General features: G+C 36.2%; 1 protein-coding gene across 2 annotated transcripts; it reads left to right on the top strand.

Moving 5' to 3' along the window:
* The first annotated feature begins 232 nt into the window (after nt 1-232).
* On the top strand, nt 233-22958 carry prodha (proline dehydrogenase (oxidase) 1a). 2 transcript variants are annotated; one of them, XM_046867797.1, is made up of 15 exons: nt 233-660; nt 981-1189; nt 2780-2821; nt 4444-4478; nt 14822-14971; nt 15050-15114; nt 15179-15295; nt 15415-15494; nt 16727-16808; nt 16914-17006; nt 17435-17581; nt 19263-19438; nt 21168-21266; nt 21373-21461; nt 21994-22958. In XM_046867797.1, exons 1-15 carry the CDS (start codon nt 325-327, stop codon nt 22182-22184), a joined length of 1911 nt encoding a protein of 636 aa, XP_046723753.1. In that variant the 5' UTR covers nt 233-324; the 3' UTR covers nt 22185-22958. The 2 variants fall into 2 exon arrangements, with proteins under 2 accessions (XP_046723753.1, XP_046723754.1); XM_046867798.1 differs by lacking the exon at nt 2780-2821 and having other exon boundaries at nt 236-660.
* Nucleotides 22959-23203: the final 245 nt, after the last annotated feature.

Raw genomic sequence — 23203 nt, 5'->3', positions numbered from 1 at the left:
AGCTAACGCTTAGTTATTGGGAGAGAGAAACAAAAAGTATCTGACTGTGAACTATTTAGGCTTTTTGTCTGGAGAGTTTTGGTAAACATCTTACATTCTCTTTCTAATCTCCATTTAGGGAGGTGTTTTAATTTTTTTGGCCCGTATGGCTACACATAACTGCGTTTCGGAAATGCTGTGAGAGGCGCGTCCCGAATCTCTCTTTGTAACTGGTTCGTGTGAGGCATGCGTGACCACCCTCTCCCTCCCCACGCCCTCGTGTGCGTGTATCGGCGGAGCGGAAACTGAGCAGATGCACTTTTTCCAGTCATTTTAAACTCCGCAATGTGGTGCTCCAATGCGATTCACGCTCTGCGCAGAGCCAAACTGATCCGCACCGATCAGTTTGCGCCGAAAAGACTGCGATCGACTGGAGCATCACACCGGCCGCAGGAGAAAGTTGACGAGAGGCAGACGGTGTGTCCGCTTGTTGAGAAGACGTGTACGGTGGACTTGATGAGCCACGAGAAAAGACACGTTTATAACCATGACCAGAAGATCTTTATCGATTTTGGGAACACGCAAGAGGCGTACAAGAGCAAAGACACGCTCGAGCTGCTGCGAAGTTTGCTCGTGTTTAAACTCTGTACGTTTGACTTCCTCGTGGAAAAGAACAAGGAGGTGAGGAGGGGCTTGGCATTTGCTATGTAGATCAGTATTTGTCTATAGTTTCATCTATATAATATATCAGCAGCATTATCATCATCATCACCACCACCATAGTATCAATATTACCTGTATAGGAACAATGTATTCATATTTCACAAATAATTAAAAAATAAAAGTACGTGGTAAATGGTGGTTATTAAGTTACTTACAGTATCAAGCAGGAACCATTCTGCCACATATACCACAAAAATATATATTGTAGCTAATTTCTTTCATATGGCCTGCATAACATATTTATCAATATTTAATGCACTACTGTTGTTTCCTTGCAGTTAATGGACTTAAGTAGGAGAATCTTGGGCCAGCGTCTATTCGAAAAGTTGATGAAGATGACATTTTATGGGCAGTTTGTGGCAGGGGAGGACCAGGATTCTATTAAGCCCTTGGTGCAGAAGAACCAGGCTTTTGGTGTCGGCTCGGTTCTGGACTACAGCGTCGAGGAAGACCTCACACAGGAAGAGGCTGAGAAAAAGGAGATGGAGTGAGTATAGTGGTGCTATGAGGATGCCAGCTTGTGAGTGAGGAGAGAGGCGATGACTGTTTTGTTAATGAACATGCGGGTAGTTGAATTTGTGTAAATGTTTTGTTTGTTCATGCCCAAAAGGCATGCCTAATGTTGCATGCAAAAGTCACAAAAAAGTCACGTTAAATGACTAAATAGTGAATTGTATGTATGTTTATATTTCCATAGAAACGATACCGTTTGGGTCATTTATAAAACAAATTTAAAAAAAAACAATGCGGTTCAATGTGGAGGATAATGAGGTCTTTGATAGCTGTTCCATTATGATTCAGTGTAACAAACATTTAATAGCATAACAGCATAAATAACAGCATAAATAAATGTAAATTAAAAAAGAAATTACTTTACAGTAAACAACCTGCTTATGCCTTAAGATGTAGTTAATGCAACCCTCCCATTTTATTCAGGGCTTGGCACTAAGAGCACTTGACTGACTTGAGTGGCTGTTTCCCACTATTAAACCAGGGAGCAATACCCTTGTTTTAAGATAAGTTAATTATCTTAATTATGTATTATTCAGTAAATTCCACAATCTATATTTAAGCACTCTAATTTCTATATATGGTGTAGAAAGGGCAAATAAGAATTAAAAGGGAACTTTCTTCAGTGCAGTTTACTGTAGCACAGTAAAAATGTCAGCAAATTTGGTAAACAAATAAAAGGTATTCCCTGTATCACTTGTTTTTAAAATTACATTTTACATTACATTTAATTATTTATAATTCAGATGATTTTGTTATTTCGCATTCATTTCGCAACCAATTCCCCCTTATATAAATAGATCCATTAAATCTGTAACAGACATACTGTATTTGAAAGACATAAAAGAAACTACATGACTTTTAACTGTAATCATAGCAGGTGTATCCTTTATGGGTAGTGTTTCCTTTAATGTATTTATGAACTAATACAACGATAGATGGAATAAACTGTTCTCATATATTTCAAATACCTTAGTAGTTTTTCAACTGAGTTATAACTAATATCAGGCAGGTTTGTTCTTGTCCTTGCTTATAAAAAATAAATAATTAGGCCACAGTTATTGGACCTGTTTTTAAATTCTGTATGGTCAGTTAGGCCAAGCCCCTCTCTGCGCCCTGTCACACCCCCCTCCCAACACACACATGATTGGTCGGTGAAATTGGAAAGTGTTTTGTCCCTTTGAATGGAGTCTTAAACATGTGCAAACACCATGTAAAACACACACACACACACACACACACACACACACACACCCTCAAGCAGCAGTGAATGTTATGCAACATGTTTTTGGTAAGATGAGATGTGCTTTTCTGATGGCACAGCATGAAACGAAACCGTTCATCATGGGAACACAGAAGTGGCCTCTGGGAGGGAAAACAAAAAAGAAAGAGGACATAATGAACCAGTATTTTGTTTCATAAGCAGAGAGGAAACCTTTATAAAATACTCTTCCACTGAACATAAAACTGAGTCATTACAATTAATGCCAGAAACAAATACTGAAATAGACTATTAGAAAATGTTTTTTAGGGTCATTACTGAAAACTTGATAATGCATTTTTCCAGGTCAAGCTCAGTGATGCGTAGTGAGCTGGGAAATCACACACTGTAGGTTTAAAATTTAGGTGAATTTCCTATTTTATGGCTGTAATGGTGAAGGGAAGGGTGTTTTGGTGGCACATGTCTGTGCATGTATAAGCTTATAGTCTGCTTTAGGTATATGGGATGGTGTTAAACACACACAAACAGGATAGTGGTTTAATACTCTCAATTCTCGGCCATCCATAGTTTGGTCTGGCAAACGGATAGCTTTTAAATGGTCTTTGGCTTCTCTCATAGACTGTATGTTTGCTGGCCTTCTGGCTAACATGCTGCAATCTTTTTGTTTTACCTGACAGGGGCAGCAAAATAGATTAGCACGTTATACTAAAACATGTTTCTATGCTTATACTATGCTTATTATATTCTATGCTAGTCATTTAATATGTGAATTAATGATCTTTTATAGAATGATCTAATATGTGAATGAATGTAGACAAGGAGAGTAATAATAATAAATTATATAATAATATATAATATATATAAAATATAATTTATTATGTTGATGGATTGCATTTGGTTGCTGAAATAGAGATGAATGTAAAATGTTGTAATGTTGTTAGTCCCGTGCTGTCCACCCAGATGTAGATACCCAAAATAATAGGAATTTTGACTGGGAGGTCATCAGAGAACAACAACAGCAAACAGAAAGGCTACAGTAATGCTAATAACCTTTCTGTGGTGACCACAAAATGGTCTACAAACAGCAAAAGACCACATTGGTCTACACTTTCACATTGGTTATCCAAGAAAAAACATCTGCAGTGCAAAACAAGTCTGCAGTGGGTACAGACTCACCAAAACTGGGCAGAAAAAGACCAGAACGCTGTTGTCTGGTTTGATGAATTTTAGTTTCCACTGGTGCACACTGATGGTAGGGTCAGAACTCCATGAATCCATGAACTCAACCTTCCTTGTCTCAAAAGTCTAAGATGGTGGAGGTGGTGTAATGGTGTGGCACACTTTGAATATGTTAATTCCAGTCATGCATCACTTGAATGCCAGAGCTTATTGTGTATGGTACCACTGAAACAGCTTTGGACTCATGGATTGTACATGACCTCTGAAGGTGTACCATGGTTTCTGGCTCCAAGACATTAACAGCAGATCCTTTAAATCCTATTAGTCATGAGATGGGGCCTCCATAAAATCTCAGACTTATTTTGAGGAATTCTAATCGGACTTGAAAACAGAATAAAATGTTTGGACCACCATTGCACCATTGTTATAGAGTATTTGAAATTAAAATATGTTTAACAGTTCCAAGAATTTTGCCACATTATGAAGAAAAACAACTTTAAAATGCGAGCTTCTTATAAGCTCTTTTAAATAGCAAACTTAAATTCTTATATGTAAATTTTTTATAAACAGCCTTTTTTTTTCCATTTTCTTGGAGTGGTAATAATTTTGGTGTTGACTATAGATGACAATCATAATTCCACAATAATAGCTCAGAAAAATGCTATGTATGTCTATATTGTGTAGCAGTGTCATGTAAACAAATGTCTAGAGGAGTTGGAGAATTTTGACCAGAAATCTTTTTTGATTGGTGTCAAAAGTTTAAGTTGCCAGAATGTAATATTTCACCACTCATGCCTATTTCTTCCTGCTATATTTTCTTATTTTTCCAGTTCTTGTGTCTCTCAAGCTGAAAAGGAAAGCCATGGTATGTAGCATATATTTATTTTTAAAGGCCATATGATTATAAAGCCAGTTTTCTATAAAGGGTTATGGATGCCAGCACTACATTTGTTGTGCCTTCATTAATGCATGCTTATGAATGTCCAATTCATATCTACTTTTCGACTACTAGTCTTTTCATGTTTGTTTATAAGTGTCAGTAGTTCAGTGTGTGATGTGTTTCCTGGTGAAATCCATTGCAACCTTGTGAGAGCTTCCTTATACAACCCTAAGAATAAGGATTTTTCTTTAAGTCATTCATTAAGGCTATCTGAAAATATTTATAATGAAGTCTAAGTATGAAAAAAAATTGGAAGATATTTGGTAAGTTTTAATTTCCCTTATTTATGGGAGATCAGATGGATAAACTTCAAGCTGCAATGCACGGTATCTTCTGACACCTGTCTGTCATAGCCAGTATTATTACCAATTTGGAAGCTCTTCTCTGGGGGATTGGAGTAGATGGGCTAACCTTTGCTCCCTATATACCTCAGTGAGCCTTGGGCACCAATGACACGGTCATATATATATATATATATATATATATATATATATATATATATATATATATATATATATATATATATACACACACACACACACACACACACACACACACACACACACACACACACTATATTGCGGAAATTATTGGGTCACCTTCCCTTTTACTACTATTACTACAAACTGGAGGCACTCAATTGTATAGTCTTTAAAAGACGATCTGGTTTACATGCTTTGGAGAGAAAGATCTTGAGTGGCCTGCTATAAATCTGCTATAAAATACAAAATCTAGTGAAATCTTCCCAGAAGAGTGGAGGGAATTATAAGAGCAAATTGATATATAGTTTGCATATAGACAACTGTCCTGTTGCAGAACCCAAGTTCTTGCAAAAAAATAAGAAATAAGGAAGGGGGCCAGCACTTTTTCACACAACTGTATATAAAATATTAGGGGTGTACCGGTGCACAAAATTCACGGTTCAGTTTTTAAGTCACAGTTTGGTTCAATTTTGGTACAGTTAGGTGGAAGAAATGCAAAACATAAAACTGCTCATCATTTTTCTTATTAATATTTGTGAACATCAACAGTTTTATATTTTTAAAACAATTTAAAATAAAATGCCTGCTTAAATAATAAATAAAATCAATATTTTATAAAAAATAAAAAAATATAAATATGTATAATGTATAAATCTAATTAATGCAATACACTTATTATTTTAAATAAATTGAGTAATCGATTAAATTGGCACAAATAAAATGTATTAAATAAATTCAGAAATTAAATTAAAAAATTAAACGTGTTTTAGACCCCATTTGGGTAGTACAGATGTGTATATAATTGTGTGTGTGTGTGTGTGTGTGTGTGTATAATATAATATATTTATTTAATATATCATTTCTTAATTCCTTCCATCCTTCATTCATTAACTCTCTTGATATGCGGAATTGTCAGGATTTTCTCCTTTTAAGAGAAATGCTAAACATAAAATGCTAAACATCCAAATTGGCTAAGCGTCCCAATATGCTTGATAACTAAACAGATATTATAGATGGAGGACAGGTAATTGAGCAGTTAAGTATCACTCGTTCAGAAGAGAAGAATTCTTTCTGTGAGCTGATGTTGGCCTTGCTGAAATTTAGAGCGTTTAGTCAAGCATCCACAGACAGAGAGCATCCTGAATGAGATCCGGTGCATGAAATAAAATGTCTGAAAAAATAAATTAATCGGGCCATTTCAAGCAGTCATTTAGTTTCCAGCATCGGATAGTAGAAAATTCGGGAAAAATTAGTATGCAAATTATGAATGGCTTGAATATAGTATCGTGCTTTTTGTATATAAAATATATGAGAAACACAATGAGCCAGGAGAGACTCTCTGACATTGCAGTACATACCACTGAATGCACCATTCACATAGATTTGGATAAGATAGGTAATCGCTTTGATGCCACCCCTAGTCGACATTGTTTAGCACTTTACTAAGGTAGGATGTTGTTTTTATACACATTAAATTTTGTATATAATTTGATGATGCAGTTACAAAAAACACTCACTGTATGACTTTATCAGTCTCTCACACAGTGAACTTTGGTTCACTCTTCAATGTTGCCTTAGTTCATTGAGGTTTGCAGGCATTTGTTTATGCACAGCTCTCTTATGGTCCTCCCAGACCGTTTTTATTTAAGTTGAGGTCTGAACTATTGCTGCACGATTATTCGATTAATCTTATCGTAATCACAATGTTGGGTTGTGCGATTATATCTGTATCGTAAACTTCAACAGAAAAACAGGTAAATCATTTCAATAGGGCGGGCAGCGGCAGGGCATTCTCTGTTTGTTTCGATAAAATGTTTCAAATATCTTATTTTTGTGAAAATTTATGTTGTCATTTAGTTGTATTTAATTCAGCGGTTACTTTTTTTTTTACATTAAATGTAAATGTTTTCTGTCAAAAAGTTCTTTTGAAAAAAGAAATGTTCTTTTAAAAAAAAAAAAGGTATTCATTTTCAAATCTTTATACAAACCCGATTCCAAAAAAGTTGGGACACTGTACAACTTGTGAATAAAAACAGAATGCAATGATGTGGAAGTTTCAAATTTCAATATTTTATTCAGAATACAACATAGATGACATATCAAATGTTTAAACTGAGAAAATGTATAATTTTATGGGAAAAATAAGTTAAGTGTTGATGCAATTTCATGGCATTAACACATCTCAAAAAAGTTGGGACAAGGCCATGTTTACCACTGTGTGGCATCCCCTCTTCTTTTTATAGTCTGCAAACGTCTGGGGACTGAGGAGACTAGTTGCTCAAGTTTAGTAATAGGAATGTTGTCCCATTCTTGTCTAATACAGGCTTCTAGTTGCCTAACTAAGGTCTTACTTAGGTCTTCTTTGTCGCATCTTCCTCTTTATGATGCGCCAAATGTTCTATGGGTGAAAGATCTGGACTGCAGACTGGCCATTTCAGTACCCAGAACCTTCTTCTACGCAGCCATGATGTTGTAATTGATGCAGTATGTGGTCTGGCATTGTCATGTTGGAAAATGCAAGGTCTTCCCTAAAAGAGACAACGTCTGGATGGGAGCATATGTTGTTCTAGAACTTGGATATACCTTTTAGCATTGATGGTGCCTTTCCAGATTTGTAAGTTGCCCATGCCACACGTACTCATGCAACCCCATACCATCAGAGATGCAGGCTTCTGAACTGAGTGCTGATAACAACTTGTCCTTATCCTCTTTAGTCCGGATTACATGGCATCCCAGTTTTTCAAGAAGAACTTCAAATTTTGATTCGTCTGACCACAGAACAGTTTTCCACTTTGCCACAGTCCATTTTAAATGAGCCTTGGCCCAGAGAAAATGCCTGCACTTCTGGATCATGTTTAGATATGGCTTCTTTTTTGACCTATAGAGTTTTAGCCAGCAACGGCGAATGACACGGTGGATTGTGTTCACCGACAATGTTTTCTGGAAGTATTCCTGAGCCCATGTTGTGATTTCCATTACAGTAGCATTCCTGTATGTGATGCAGTGACGTCTAAGGGCCCGAAGATCTCAGGCATCCAGTATGGTTTTCCGGCCTTGACCCTTACGCACAGAGATCGTTCCAGATCCTCTGAATCTTTAGATGATATTGTCAAGTCAAGTCAAGTTTATTTGTATAGCGCTTTTCACAACAGACATTGTCTCAAAGCAGCTTTACACAAATTAACAGTGATGGTGAATGGTGTGAATTTGTCCCTGATGAGCAAGCAGTGGCGACTGTGGCAAGGAAAAACTCCCTTAGATGTTATGAGGAAGAAACCTTGAGAGGAACCAGACTCAAAAGGGGAACCCATCCTCATCTGGGTGACATCAAGAGTTTGATCATAAATCTTACAACAACAGAACACTGGACAGTGAGAACTAACATGATTCCTGGAGTATAAGATTATAAGTGATGTTCTTTCTGCAGTCTTATACAGTCTATATGGTTAGTAGCTCCGAGTTTTATGAGCTCAGCATTTGTGATCACCACAGATCCAGCATCAGCTTCTCCATGCCAGAGCCTTTAAACACTCCAGGAGGTCCAATGTCAAAACTCCACACATGTAGCGGGATCCAAATGGCACTGGTATGTCTCTAGATGGTTCGGGATGTTTGTGAGTTCGGCATCTACTTCTTCAAAGGTCCGTAATCATCACGAGGTGGGAGGTGACTGGAGCTGGCCAAACCTCAGGGTGTCTCAGGATGGGGAGAGAAAGAGAAGCAGTGGAGAGGAATTAGCATAGCTGCTGTTCATGATATTAACAGCACAAGTTGATAATGTGCATGTGATCAGATGTTCTGGAGCACAAGGTTATGATGTGAGACGTATGTTATGTGTAGGCTTTGCTAAAAAGATATGTTTTTAATCTACACTTAAACTGGGAGAGTGTGTCTGAGCCCCGAACACCATCAGGAAGACTATTCCAGAGTTTAGGAGCTAAATGTGAAAATGCTCTACCACCTTTAGTGGACTTTGCTATTCTAGGAACTACTAGAAGCCCATATTGTGCACTGTAGATGATGATAACTTCAAACTCTCTGCAATTGTTCTCTGAGAAACTCCTTTCTGATATTGCTCAACTATTTTTTGCCACAGCATTGGGGGAATTGGTGATCCTCTGCCCATTTGACTTCTGAGAGACACTGCCACTCTGAGAGGCTCTTTTTATACCCAATCATGTTGCCAATTGACCTAATAAGTTGCAGATTGGTCCTCCAGCTGTTCCTTATATGTACATTTAACTTTTCTGGCCTCTTTTTGCTACCTGTCCCAACCTTTTTGGAATGTGTAGCTCTCATGAAATCCAAAATGAGCCAATATTTGGCATGACATTTCAAAAAGTCTTACTTTCAACATTTGATTTTTTTTATCTATATTCTATATATTTTATATATTTATATCTATTGTGAATAAAATATAATTTTATGAGATTTGTAAATTATTGCATTCCTTTTTTATTCACAATTTGTACAGTGTTCCAACTTCTTTGGAATCGTGTTTGTAGTTTTACAAATACACCTTTCAGCATTATCACTAATGTGTGCAATTTCCTTGATGATCAATCAAGTGGACTCATGATACCATTTATTATATCGCAATCACATATCGCAATATTGACCACAATAATCACAACATCGTGCAGCCCTAATCTGGACTTTGACTGGCCATTGCAACATATTGATTATGTTCTTTTTCAGCCATTCCGCTGGACATTTGCAGGTGTGCTTAGCATTATTGTCCTGTCGCATGAACCAGTTTTAGCCAAGCTTTAGCTGGTGGACACATTTGTCTCTAAATACTTTGGTATAGAGAGAAGTTAATGGCCAACTCATTGGCCCCAAGATATCATGTGCACTGCAAGGTCCTGTGACTGCCAAACAAGCCTAAATTATCAGCCCTACACCACCATGTTTGACAGCTGATATGAGGTGTTTGTGCTAATATGCCCTGTTTGGTTTTTACCAAGTGTAGCATTGTGCATTATGGCCAGACCTCTCCCCTTTGTTCCTGTGTGTCCAAGGACATTGTTTAAGAAGTCTCGTGGTTGCTTAAAAAATGCGAACCTAAGCTGTGCTGTCATTTCAAATAATTTAAGAGGCTTAAACATTTAACATGCTAAATCAGGCCTGTAGAGTCTGAGATTGAGATAAATTTAGGATGTTTAGCAATTTCTCTAAGCATTGTACAAACTGACCTTGCTAGGAATTTGCTAGGATGTACACTTCTGGAAAGATTGGGAACTGCCTTAGTGTTAGCACACACCAGAATGTTTACTGGATGGTTACACTTGCTGATTAATGTTTAGTTGATCAAGGGCACTTGCAGCAAAATAAAAAAGTGTACAAAAATACTTGTATATAGTATTTTTGTACACTTTTTTATTTTGATGCAAGTTGTATTCTGCATTAGAACTATGTGGCAAATAAAAATTCTTGAATCTTGAATCCACAGTGCTAACGTTAGCCTCAAGCCACTTCCTGTTTTTTTCCGGTACGGTGTGAGTAGTCACAGTGACACTCCTTTTTTTTTTTTTTTTTATAGGCTTGGCATTGTTGTTTTGAAGTTTAAAAAAACATTTTAAACAAAAATGCTCAAAGGGCGAGGCGGAGACTAAACAAATTGAGATCTGCCACTTTATATATTGAAAGAAACTTCTGTTTGTGTTTATGTATGTATGTCTGTGTGTGTGTGTGTGTGTGTATGTGTGTATATATACAGTATATATATATATATATATATATATATATATATATATATATATATATATATATATATATATATATATATACAGTGAGGAAAATAAGTATTTGAACACCCTGCTATTTTGCAAGTTCTCCCACTTCGAAATTATGGAAATCTGAAGTTCTGAAGTCTGAAATTGTCATCGTAGGTGCATGTCCACTGTGAGAGACATAATCTAAAAAAAAAAATCCAGAAATCACAATGTATGATTTTTTAACAATTTATTTGTATGATACAGCTGCAAATAAGTATTTGAACACCTGAGAAAGTCAATGTTAATATTTGGTACAGTAGCCTTTGTTTGCAATTACAGAGGTCAAACGTTTCCTGTAGTTTTTTACCAGGTTTGCACACACTGCAGGAGGGATTTTGGCCCACTCCTCCACACAGATCTTCTCTAGATCAGTCAGGTTTCTGGCCTGTCGCTGAGAAACATGGAGTTTGAGCTCCCTCCAACGATTATCTATTGGGTTTAGGTCTGGAGACTGGCTAGGCAATGCCAGAACCTTGATATGCTTCTTACAGAGCCACTCCTTGGTTATCCTGGCTGTGTGTTTCGGGTCATTGTCATGTTGGAAGACCCAGCCTCGACCCATCTTCAATGCTCTAACTGAGGGTAGGAGGTTGTTCACCAAAATCTCGCAATACATGGCCCCGGTCATCCTCTCCTTAATACAGTGCAGTCGCCCTGTCCCATTTGCAGAAAAACACCCCCAAAGCATGATGCTACCACCCCCATGCTTCACAGTAGGGATGGTGTTCTTGGAATGGTACTCATCATTCTTCTTCCTCCAAACACGTTTAGTGGAATTATGACCCAAAAGTTCTATTTTGGTCTCATCTGACCACATGACTTTCTCCCATGACCTCTGGATCATCCAAATGGTCATTGGCAAACTTAAGACGTGCCTGGACATGTGCTGGTTTAAGCAGGGGAACCTTCCGTGCCATGCATGATTTCAAACAATGACGTCTTAGTGTATTACCAACAGTAACCTTGGAAACGGTGGTCCCAGCTCTTTTTGGGTCATTGACCAGCTCCTCCCGTGTAGTTCTGGGCTGATTTCTCACCTTCCTTAGGGTCATTGAGACCCCACGAGGTGAGATCTTGCATGGAGCCCCAGTCCGAGGGAGATTGACAGTCATGTTTAGCTTCTTCCATTTTCTAATGATTGCTCCAACAGTGGACCTTTTTTCACCAAGCTGCTTGGCAATTTCCCCGTAGCCCTTTCCAGCCTTGTGGAGGTGTACAATTTTGTCTCTAGTGTCTTTGGACAGCTCTTTGGTCTTGGCCATGTTAGTAGGTGGATTCTTACTGATTGTATGGGGTGGACAGGTGTCTTTATGCAGCTAACGACCTCAAACAGGTGCATCTAATTTAGGATATTAAATGTAGTGGAGGTGGACATTTTAAAGGCAGACTAACAGGTCTTTGAGGGTCAGAATTCTAGCTGATAGACAGGTGTTCAAATACTTATTTGCAGCTGTCGCATACAAATAAATAGTTTAAAAATCATATATTGTAATTTCTGGATTTTTTCTTTTAGATTTTTTAGATCTCACAGTGGACATGCACCTACGATGACAATTTCAGACCCCTCCATGATTTCTAAGTGGGAGAACTTGCAAAATAGCAGGGTGTTCAAATACTTATTTTCCTCACTGTATGTATATATATATATATATATATATATATATATATATATATATATATATATATATATATATATATATATACATACGCACGCACGCACGCACGCGCACACACACACACACACACACACACACACACATACATACACTATATTTCTAAAAGTATTGGGTCACCTCCACTCTTCTGGGAAGCGGATATTTGTGTTCATCAGCCACAAGGGTGTTACAAAAGGCAGGTACTGATGTAAGTAAGGAGGCTTGGGGTGCAGTCAGTGTTCCAATTCATCACAAAGGTGTTCAGTAGGGATGAGATCAGAGCTCTATAGCAGGCCACTCAAGATCTTCCTCTTCAAAGCATGTAAACCAGATCTTCAAGGAGCTCATTTTGTACACAGGGGCATCATTATGCAGGAACAGGTTTGGGTTTCCAAGTTCAAGTGAATGCAAAAGTTTATTATAGCGCATATAAAGACGTCCTGTTCAATTGAGTGCCTCCAGCTGTGCGGTAACAGTTTGAATTAGAACCACATATAGCAGGAAAGGTCAGGTGACCCAATACCTTTGAAAATAAAGTGTGTGTGTGTGTGTGTGTGTGTGTGTGTGTGTGTGTGTGTGTGTGTGTGTGTGTATAAACACAACTGAAACACTAAGAAAAGTGTACCTACAAGTTATGCAAAGCGGAGTTTGTGTGGTCTGAAAGTACCACAGTGATGCACGAGCATGTGAAAACAAAACACATTGGTATCACGGAAGAAGGCAAAACATCATCACGGTGAGCAGAAACTGTATAATCATCATCATGTGAAAATGGTGTAGTTTAAAGAAGTGCTATTGTGTAAACTGTTTTGTTTGCTAACTTCAGGACAGTCGCACTGGAATTGTTCTTTCATGACTCGCGAGCATCAGCTCGCTCGAGACATGATGCTTTTAATTAAAAGAGTGAACAAACACTAAATCTAAAAGCAGCAAATAACAGCAGCAGTAAACGATTACATTTTAAGTCACTGTTGTGGTACACATATATCTGTGTATTTTTTTATTTTCAAAACAATGTTGTACTATATTTTATATTGATTTTTTTAAGGCATGGTTTTCAACTTGCCATCTGCAAAATACAATACAAATGTTGATTTCACAAAATTACTGCAAGCATGAGTGAATTTGTAAATAGGAGAAATCCCCCATACACTCCTCAACAAGCAGCCACTATAAGCTTTAAAATGTCAACATTCAGTTGAACTCAATAAAGATTATTAACCTCTAAAAGCTTTTATACACACTATATAAACATTATATCAAACAAAAGTCTAAACATTTTAAAGCTTATAGTGGCTGGTTGTTGTGGAGTGCATGGGGGATTTCTGCTTTAACCAAAACAGTTGTATGGAAGCCTGTTTCTGCCACTGAATAAAAAAAAAGGTTATTGCAATCACAATTATTTTCTCAGAATTACGTGATAAAAACTTGCTTTTTTAAATTTTTTATTCAGTGGTGGAAACAGGCTTCCTTAGGGGATAGGGTTTTTTTTCTGTAAAGAAAAAAAAAACATTTGTATTGTATTTAATGATAATTGAAGATTCCAAGTTGATTGACATTTTGTTTAGTTGTGAATATATAAGCATTTAGAATATTTTTTATAATTTATAAATTTATAATTTATTTAATTTTGTATAATATTTAAATAATATATGCATAAATCAAATAAATAAAAACATTGAAAATATGCATTTGAACATAGTGAAGCTGCAGTAAATATTTGAAAACAGATAAGTTACTGTTGTAGTGGAGAAATTATATAAAAGAGAATGAAACAGAGAAATGCAGCAAGCTAAGGTTTGATTAAACAAAAGAAAGCATTCGCTGGAAACCACAACAGTGACTTAAAATGTAATCGTTTACTGCTGCTGTTATTTGCTGCTTTTAGATTTAGTGTCTATTCCGTTTTAATTGAATCCATCACTCTGTCGTGAGCGTGCTGATTGCACAACCTGATGCTCGCGAGTCATGACAGAACAGATCCAGTGCTGCTGTTCTGAAGTTAGCAAACAACCAGTTTACACAATAGCACTTAATTTAAAACTACGCCATTTTGACATGATGATGATTATACAGTTTCTGCTTACCGTGATGATGTTTCGCCTTCATCCCTGACACCAGTGTGTTTTATTTTCCTGCTGCCGGAAAATAAATAATAATAATTACCCTGTACTCTTTACCATTCTCAAGCTACTGTGTTATCTCACCTTCACGCTAACTTGAGCAGACCAAATGATCTATAAGAGCATTTGTTGACAATGAATTTCATTATCAATTTTATCGATTAGTTGTTGCAGCCCTACTTTTTTTAATTTGAGCATACCCAACTGCTGTACCATAAATAATTCATGTAGGTACTGACCATCGTGAGAAGAAGTTCAAAGCCCATCGTCAGTTTGGGGATCGGCGTGGTGGTGTGATCAGTGCCCGTACGTACTTCTACGCTGACGAGGCCAAGTGTGATGATCACATGGAAACCTTCATCAAATGCATCAAAGCATCTGGTTAGATTTGAGCTGTTTTGTGGATATTTACTAATGCACTAAATACCTGTCAGCACCTGACTTGGGTTTGTGTTTCAGCTGGCAGCTCTGTGGATGGATTTTCAGCCATTAAGATGACAGCTTTGGGTCGACCTCAGTTTTTGGTAAATAATATAACTTTTTTTTCACTATCTATCTTCTCAGTGCTAAATTTGTGTGTCCTTGTAGCTGCAGTTCTCTGAGGTGCTCATAAAATGGAGGGGTTTTTTCAGTTTGCTGGCTGCGCAGCAGGGGAAGGATGGAATGGCTGTGCTGGAGCAGAAACTTGAGCTTGAGCAGTTACAGGTATTATTACTTTAAAGCTTAAATAGCCGTCAATATATTTTATAGGTATGTATTATATTTTATATATGTATATATGTATGTTGTTTTGTTTCAGTCTTTCTCATCTTGCTCTTTCTTAGGATACTTTGGCTAAGCTGGGTGTGGCATCAAAGAAAGACATTGAAAACTGGCTAACTGGGGAGAAGCTGGGTTCATCTGGGTGAACAATTTTTCATAAATCGCTGTAGTTATTACAGTTATTATACCTCTACTAAGACTTTTAATACATAGTTCAAAATTGTTATTTTATTTTATTTGTGCACATGTCAACAGGAAATAAAGGTTTATAAGGAATAAGACATTTCTTGCAAATAGAGATTAATAAATGATTCCTTATAAGCTGGTGTGGATCAACACACTCTAGTCACAATCTGTGTTGATTGACAACAATTTATGATTGATAAGAATATTTTTTGAATAATCATAAACTGAATAATCAAAATGTTAATACAGTACTGTATACATAAAATATCATTTTTGGGGTGTTGTCCGTTTATCGTGTTTTTTTATTTAGTTTTGAATGCGATAAACGGGGGATTACTGTATTAAAAATAATTAAAATATCAGGTAGTAAGGGAATGCATAGTAAAATCCAATTCTTGAAAACCTGATACATTCACATTGTTTCCCAGCAAGTGCCAATTCCCAAGTTTTTTTCCAGGTTTGTTTTTTCAGAACTCATGCACCCATTCCACTGGCCACCACTTTGGTTGCTTCTTTAATAAATAGTATAACTGATGTTATTTACTTAATTAATGATGATTAAATTAGATACAAGCTTTATTTCACAAAAATAAAAGTTTTCTTTGCATGTTATTAATATCACGCTTGTGAGTCCAACTGCATAGAATGCAGGAATACTTAACTTTAGAATTACAAAACATTATAATTAGTTGCCTCTAGTTAATGTGTTAAATAATAACAACAACACATGCAACTTTTAAGTAATTCTGGTTTTAAATGTTGACTGGCTCACCTGATGATTTTATTTACTCGAGTTTATAATATTTTATGTATTCTGTTGTTATAATGAAAAGCTCCTACAGTGAATGTGTAATGATTGTAAAATAGTAATTTAATATTTAATATATTTATTTTGATCACATGTAATTTGTGGTATTTTCCATCTCGTGCAAGCCCCACTTGCAAGGTATGAAATACCTCTGATGTAAACAGTAAATGCTAATATGCTGTAATAGGTGCCATAATTTGTTAAATTTACATACTGCTGTAAAGTCATAAATTATTCATAATAAGTACAGTGAGCATCAGCAAGACAGATCACCGCTTCTATATTCAGGGCTAATCTTTGGGTAAATAAGAGTTTACTGCAGTACCACTGTGGCACTAAGTTTGACCGGTATACCATAACACTTTTTTGTCTATTGGCAGGACTATAGACTTGTTGGACTGGAATAGCCTCATCAATGACAGAACAAAGATTTCCAACCTGCTTGTAGTGCCCAATGTGGAGGTATTTACTGCATTTTTATTACCAAACAATAACCAGATTTCTATGTATTGTATTTTTAATATCATGGTTCCCTGTATACACTTATTTTTTTGTGTGCGATCTCAGACTGGTCATCTGGAGCCTCTACTGTCCCGGTTTACTGATGAAGAAGAGCGACAGATGAAGAGGATGCTCCAGAGAATGGACACACTAGCCAAGGTACAACATACATACATACATACATATGAATAGAATACAATGAAGGTGATCCAGTGCACAAAAAATATATAACCATATAAAAAATTGTTATATAAAACAATAGAAAATAATATAATCATTTAGATACATGTTAACATTGAACAGTCATAGAATTTTTTTATACATTATTGGTATATAGCAATATATAACAAGGCAATTTTTTATAATTTAAATTGGACAGATAATGCCTTATAAAGAACAGTAGGGGATTCAAGTTTTTTTGCTTGACTGAAAGTGTAAGACTAGGGGTGTGCATTGAGATCCCACAGGATAAAAGAAAACAAAAAATGCAAGAATTGCAAGAAGATTTTACTTTAATGTGTAGCTTTGACAAACAGTTCTCTGAAGGGATGCCATATTTCAGCAACCTTTTTGTGTGTGCATGTTAGCATGCCAATGAGAATGGGGTGAGGCTGATGGTGGATGCCGAGCAGACTTATTTCCAGCCAGCAATCAGCAGACTGACTCTAGAGATGCAGAGGATCTTCAACCTGCAACGCCCCATCATTTTTAACACTTACCAGTGTTATCTTAAAGTAAGGCATACACAAACAGGTACACAAATTTGCCAATGATAGCAGCTTAAATAAATACTAAATGAATTAAAAGAAATGACATTATTTGCCAGAGGTGCACTCTTAATAAAATTCTATGTTTTATCAGTAAATTAATTTAATAGATTTAGCTTGTCATTTATTTTTAATGTATCCAAATGCACATGCAGGTGTAAATAAATTACATCAACCAGCAATTCCATTGCAATCTTTTACAATTTACCTGCAGCAGGTTGGATTGCAGGTACAGCCAAGTTTACTCCAAAACTGTTATGTACACACTCATTTCCAGAGATTTTGCGCTTTCCTGTTTTCCTTTAATGTTAAAATAACCTTCCAATGAGATGTCAATCACAGCAATGGCCCCCAGCCAATTTGAGTTTGAGACCCCTGTTTTAGGGTATTTCTACACCTAGTTTGTTTAACGCTTTCAAAAGCTTTCAGAGCAGTTCAGCGTGTATGTAAGCAAACCATGTGATCTCAGAACCCCCTAAAAGGACCCAAAAGCTAACCTTTGGAGGTGGTCTGAGTATGGTTCTTTTTGTGGGTTATTTGTGGTTCAATATCTTTGTGATATGCAAAAGCAATGAGATCCCCGTCCGCTTTGCGTTTCTTTTCGACATGTCTACCTGGAGGCTTGCCGTACCTGCAGCCATTTTACATCACTGCTGTAACAACAAAAAAAACCAATAAGGTTAATAAGGCCGGTCAAGGGGTTGTGTGGTCCCAGGAGGAGAGTTGTGCACTTATTGTAATTTGGAAAGATGATTACATTAAACGCCAACTCTCCTCAACCCATAAAAACATAAAAGTGTTTCTTTAGTTTGCCCAAAAAATTAAGGAAAGGAGATATAACAGAACCGCGCAACAGTGCCACGTTAAAGTGAAAAAAAAACTTCGCCAGAAGTACATGAGCACCCTGGACAAAATCTGTCACAGTGGAGAGAAATAAATAAATATTTTAAGAATAACCAATATAATAAGAATACCCAAAATCCACTGCTGTGCAGAAAGCTGGGGTCTGAGTTCTTATAAAGTTTGGTGTGAACAAGAAGGTGTCTGAGAAAAAAAACTGAGTTCTTTTTGTGAACACCAAAAGGACAGAGGTCACTTTTGGTTGGTTCCCTTTCTGGTTCACTTTAAGTGAATGGGTTTGATACTTTTGCAAAAAACTATATCTGAAAACATTATATATATATATATATATATATATATATATATATATATATATATATATGACATTAATATAAAACAGTGGCACAAACATGCATTGAAATAAATTTGACAGTGTAATCCATATGTTAAAAGTGCAGTAACTTCTTATGTTATATGATATGAACTTACCAAAAACACCATTTAAATCTGAGCATCAAACCATAAAGTATAATGCATGATTTGTAGTGTCAAGTCAAGTCAAGTTTATTTCTATAGCACTTTTCACAAGAGACATTGTCTCAAAGCAGCTTTACAGAAATCAAGGTGAATGGTGTGCATTTATCCCTGATGAGCAAGCCTGTGGCAAGGAAAAACTCCCTTAGATGTTCCATACCTGCCTAAAATTCTGTGCAAATTTTTTTATGGATTGACAATCTGATCTGAATGTCTTCTAGCAGTGGTTGTAGAACTAGCAAATCATTAAAAACTATTTATTAATTGTGTGTAGGAGGCTTATGATAACGTGACTATGGATGTGGAGCTATCACGACGGGAAGCCTGGTATTTCGGAGCAAAACTGGTTCGTGGGGCTTACATGCACCAGGAGAGACAAAGAGCAGCTGAGATTGGATACAATGATCCAATTAACCCTGACTACGAGTCCACAAACAGAATGTACCACAGGTCATCTTTCATTGTTTCTCCTTTTTTTTTTTTTTTTTTTGCTACAACATTTAATTTGACTATAACAGAAACAGAATGTAGGCAGCATTTGTAAAAAATGTAGGGGCATCTCAATAAATTAGGAGGTCATCGAAAAGTTTATTTATTTCAGTAATTCAGCTCAAAAAGTGAAGCTCATTATATAGACTTATTACACACAGACTGATATTTCAAATGTTTATTTCTTTTAATTTTGATGATTTGAATTACTTCAATAAATCAAATATGCTAATTTATTAAGATGCACATGTATATATTTAGTTTTATATATGTTTCTTTTATAAATAATAACAATATTCTGCTCTGTTTATCTCATCCTAATGGCCTTCACCAGCCGAGTAAACACATTGAATGAAGTCAAATTAACACACACACACACACATTGACTTTATTTGTTCTGTAAAAGATAAAATATTATATTTTAAAGTATACTTTTGTCCATATATTGAGTCAGTGATGACTAAAATATGTATAAAATATTCTTCATGATACCTTCACTTTCTGTGTGTGCGTTCCACAGAAAAAAGTCATACTGAGGTTTCAACACAACATTATTGTGGGAAAAAATTAATGGTATTTTCTGTAAATTAAAATAAGTGGAGTTGTTTAGAGTTAAAAGTTATAAGAAATCACAAAATTAAAAACAAATTTTTTTTTAACAAGCATTCAATCCTTTTACACTAGTTACATCTGTCCCTCATGTACCACCGCCTGCTACTCCACTGGCTATATGCATTATTTATGCTCAGTGAATGAGGCAGAGCATATTGACTAATAACATGCACAACAGAATCACAAGCTAATGAAAAAATGTTTTCTTTTCTGTTCAAACATTTGACTGGAACATCTTGTTCATACCCTCCCTTATTAGCCCTCATCATCTCATTCTACATGCACCACTTTTATTTAGTTACATTTAGTAGTAGTCCTGCTCCAAGATGGCGGCGCGGCAGTAGCTCACAGCGGCCAATCCAGATCCAAACATGGTGCTTACAACCTGAACTTAACACACACTCATTACTCATCTCAATTCATTCCACCATCATTTATTTATTATTTAAACGTAACCATATTACACTGTTTACATGCAGTTTTTCGCACCTCTGGACTGCTGCTACTGCTGTTTTTTGCACTGCATTGTGTATGTTTACATATAATCTTGGTTATAGTTTTTATAGTTCTCTTTGCACAGTACTCTATATATAGAGTATACAGTAGGTTTACTGGTCGGTGCTATCTTGTGTTACGTGTATTGTCCTGTGTCATCTGTCTGTCTGTACTGTTGTCTGTCTGTTTGTACTGTCGGTCTCTACTGTTTTTCGTCTGCACAGTTTGCACTAGGTTGCACTCGATGCACTTTCTGTAGCTTTGTGTTGTGTTGTAGCTCTATGTTGTTTACTGTAGCACCAGGGTTCTGGAGGAACGTTGTCTTTACTGTGTACTGTGTACCACTGTGTATAGTAGAAATGACAAAAAAAGCCTCTTGACTTGACTTGATTTGACTAGTGAATGTGTAAAGACATGCAGATACTCTTAAAATTATATGGGTAAAACCCATTTTTGGCCAAACTGAATTTAATGGAATATAGCCATCAGAAACATCATAATGTGAAAAGCATTTAAAAACAATATATTTAAAGATTTAGATTAATTTACATATTTTAATTAAATAAATATTTTTGTGCAAAAGGTGTTTGGAGTATGTCCTGGAGGAGATCTACCACCACAGGATGGCCAATGTCATGGTGGCATCGCACAATGAAGACACAGTTAAATTCACGCTGGAAAAGTGAGTCTGGACCAACACACAAATTGATATACACCTGCTTGCAATTACTGTTTCTGTCCGTGTGGGTGTGATGTTTTAACGAAGGCTTTCTGTTTTGGGGATGCAGGATGAATGAGATGGGAATTTCTCCCAGGGAAAACAAGGTCTATTTTGGCCAGTTGCTTGGAATGTGTGACCAGATCAGTTTCCCTCTAGGTGAGAACTCCTACAGACTTGAATCGTATTATCTAGAGCTGACATTCATCATTTTTAACGTCATAAAATATTTATTTGTATTTTTTTTAAAAAATGCAATTTTAAATCCCATATAAATGTATTAAATTAAATGCATACTTAAATTACACTCATATTGTGTGTAGTGTTTGGCCCAAGTTCTTGTCGAAAAAGCATTTAACTACATGTTGTACTCTGTATGAATGTGTGTGACAAATACAATTGTAATCACATTTTTTTACATATTATTTGATAAAGAAGAGCTGGCTTTTAAGTTACCTTTTGTTTATGACAGATATTTGTACATATTTAAAAAGAAGAAAAGACTGTTTAGATTATGCATTATTTCTTTAATTAATTATATATTAAAAAGCTAGTTTTAGAACAATTTTGTTTTATGGTTCGACACTATATAATTTTAGACTCTGTTCAATTGGATGCAGTTGCATACTTATGTAATAAATAGAAAAGGTCTGACTGATGTGTTTTTGTGTTTGTGTGTGCATGAGAGCAGGTCAGGCCGGATTTCCTGTGTATAAGTATGTGCCCTATGGCCCAGTGAATGAGGTGGTCCCGTACCTGTCTCGCAGAGCTCAGGAAAATCGTAGCATCATGAAGGGCTCCCAAAGAGAGCGACGCCTGCTGTGGAAAGAAATCAAGCGTAGACTGCTTACTGGGCAACTGCTCTACAAGCCGGTTTACTGAATCTCTAGTTCCACTTTTTTCCTCACCGCCTCTTGTCCTAAAGCATATCTTTATTGATAAATACACAGACAGGCACACATGCATACATTTACTCCGTCTCAAGACGTAACAAGTTACAGGTAAGATTTTCCATTGCTGTTGCCATTGATGGAACTTGGCCATAGTTTAACCTTTTTTTTGTTAGTGAATCACATCACATTTTAGCCTACAGTGTCTGCTGCTATAAATCCTATCAAGGTTTTATAAGGTACAATTGTGCTTACAGTTGTTAAACAGAGAAGATTTTCTGTAACAAAGGATTATGATGATTTTATAACTCAACTATAGAATAAATATTGAAATTAGATGTGCAATATTTTACTGGGAGCAGCTGGTTTAAAAGACGATTTGTTTCATCAGTGATCAGTTGCAGGCAAGAAAAGTTCAGTAATATACATGTCTGTGTATTTTCCTATTCTTACTCTGCAGTGTGAGGGGGAAAAAAGGTCTTGTTGAATTACTCAGACATCACCTACTGCTGTACTGAAGTCATTGGCAAACTCCTTTTTATTTGTTAAGAAAAGTGTAAAATAGATGCTAATGCTGAATATTAGTACATTGCTTTCAAAGCACACACATAATTGTTTGGTAGTGGGTTTGTTAAAAAATTCCACAAGTATAATCTTGGCAGAGGTAAAAGGCACCAAAGCATCTATACACTCAGACATGCAAAATGACTCTGTGTGCTAATTGAAAAAGCGTTGTTATTATTCTACCTACAGAAAGTATTGCATATCCACCCCAAAAGTGTTTTTATTTTTTTTGCTGTTTTTTGTTGTTTTGTTCTTTTTGTTTGTGTCTTTGTTTGTGTGTAACAAACATGCAGACTGTAGCAGGTAGATGTTTTAAGTTTTTTTGTTCAATTTCTTTAGTCTTCATTTTAATTTCTGAGAACTGCTATGTTTAGAAGTAACAATTTATTTTTAAGTCTTTAACTTTCATGATCTGCTGTGGATATTCAATTCCAAATAAATATGTGC

The sequence above is a fragment of the Silurus meridionalis genome, chromosome 15 (assembly GCF_014805685.1).
Source record: "Silurus meridionalis isolate SWU-2019-XX chromosome 15, ASM1480568v1, whole genome shotgun sequence".
Lineage (NCBI taxonomy): Eukaryota > Metazoa > Chordata > Actinopteri > Siluriformes > Siluridae > Silurus > Silurus meridionalis.
This window is presented reverse-complemented; position numbering and strand designations above follow the sequence as displayed.

What these genes read in the sequence shown, in the direction of transcription:
- prodha (XM_046867797.1), top strand. Translation starts at nt 325, where the DNA reads ATGTGGTGCTCCAATGCGATTCACGCTCTGCGCAGAGCCAAACTGATC. An exon ending in TCGTGGAAAAGAACAAGGAG is followed by an intron (nt 661 to 980) that starts GTGAGGAGGGGC and finishes GTTTCCTTGCAG; the next exon opens with TTAATGGACTTAAGTAGGAG. An exon ending in GTTAAATTCACGCTGGAAAA is followed by an intron (nt 21,267 to 21,372) that starts GTGAGTCTGGAC and finishes TTGGGGATGCAG; the next exon opens with GATGAATGAGATGGGAATTT.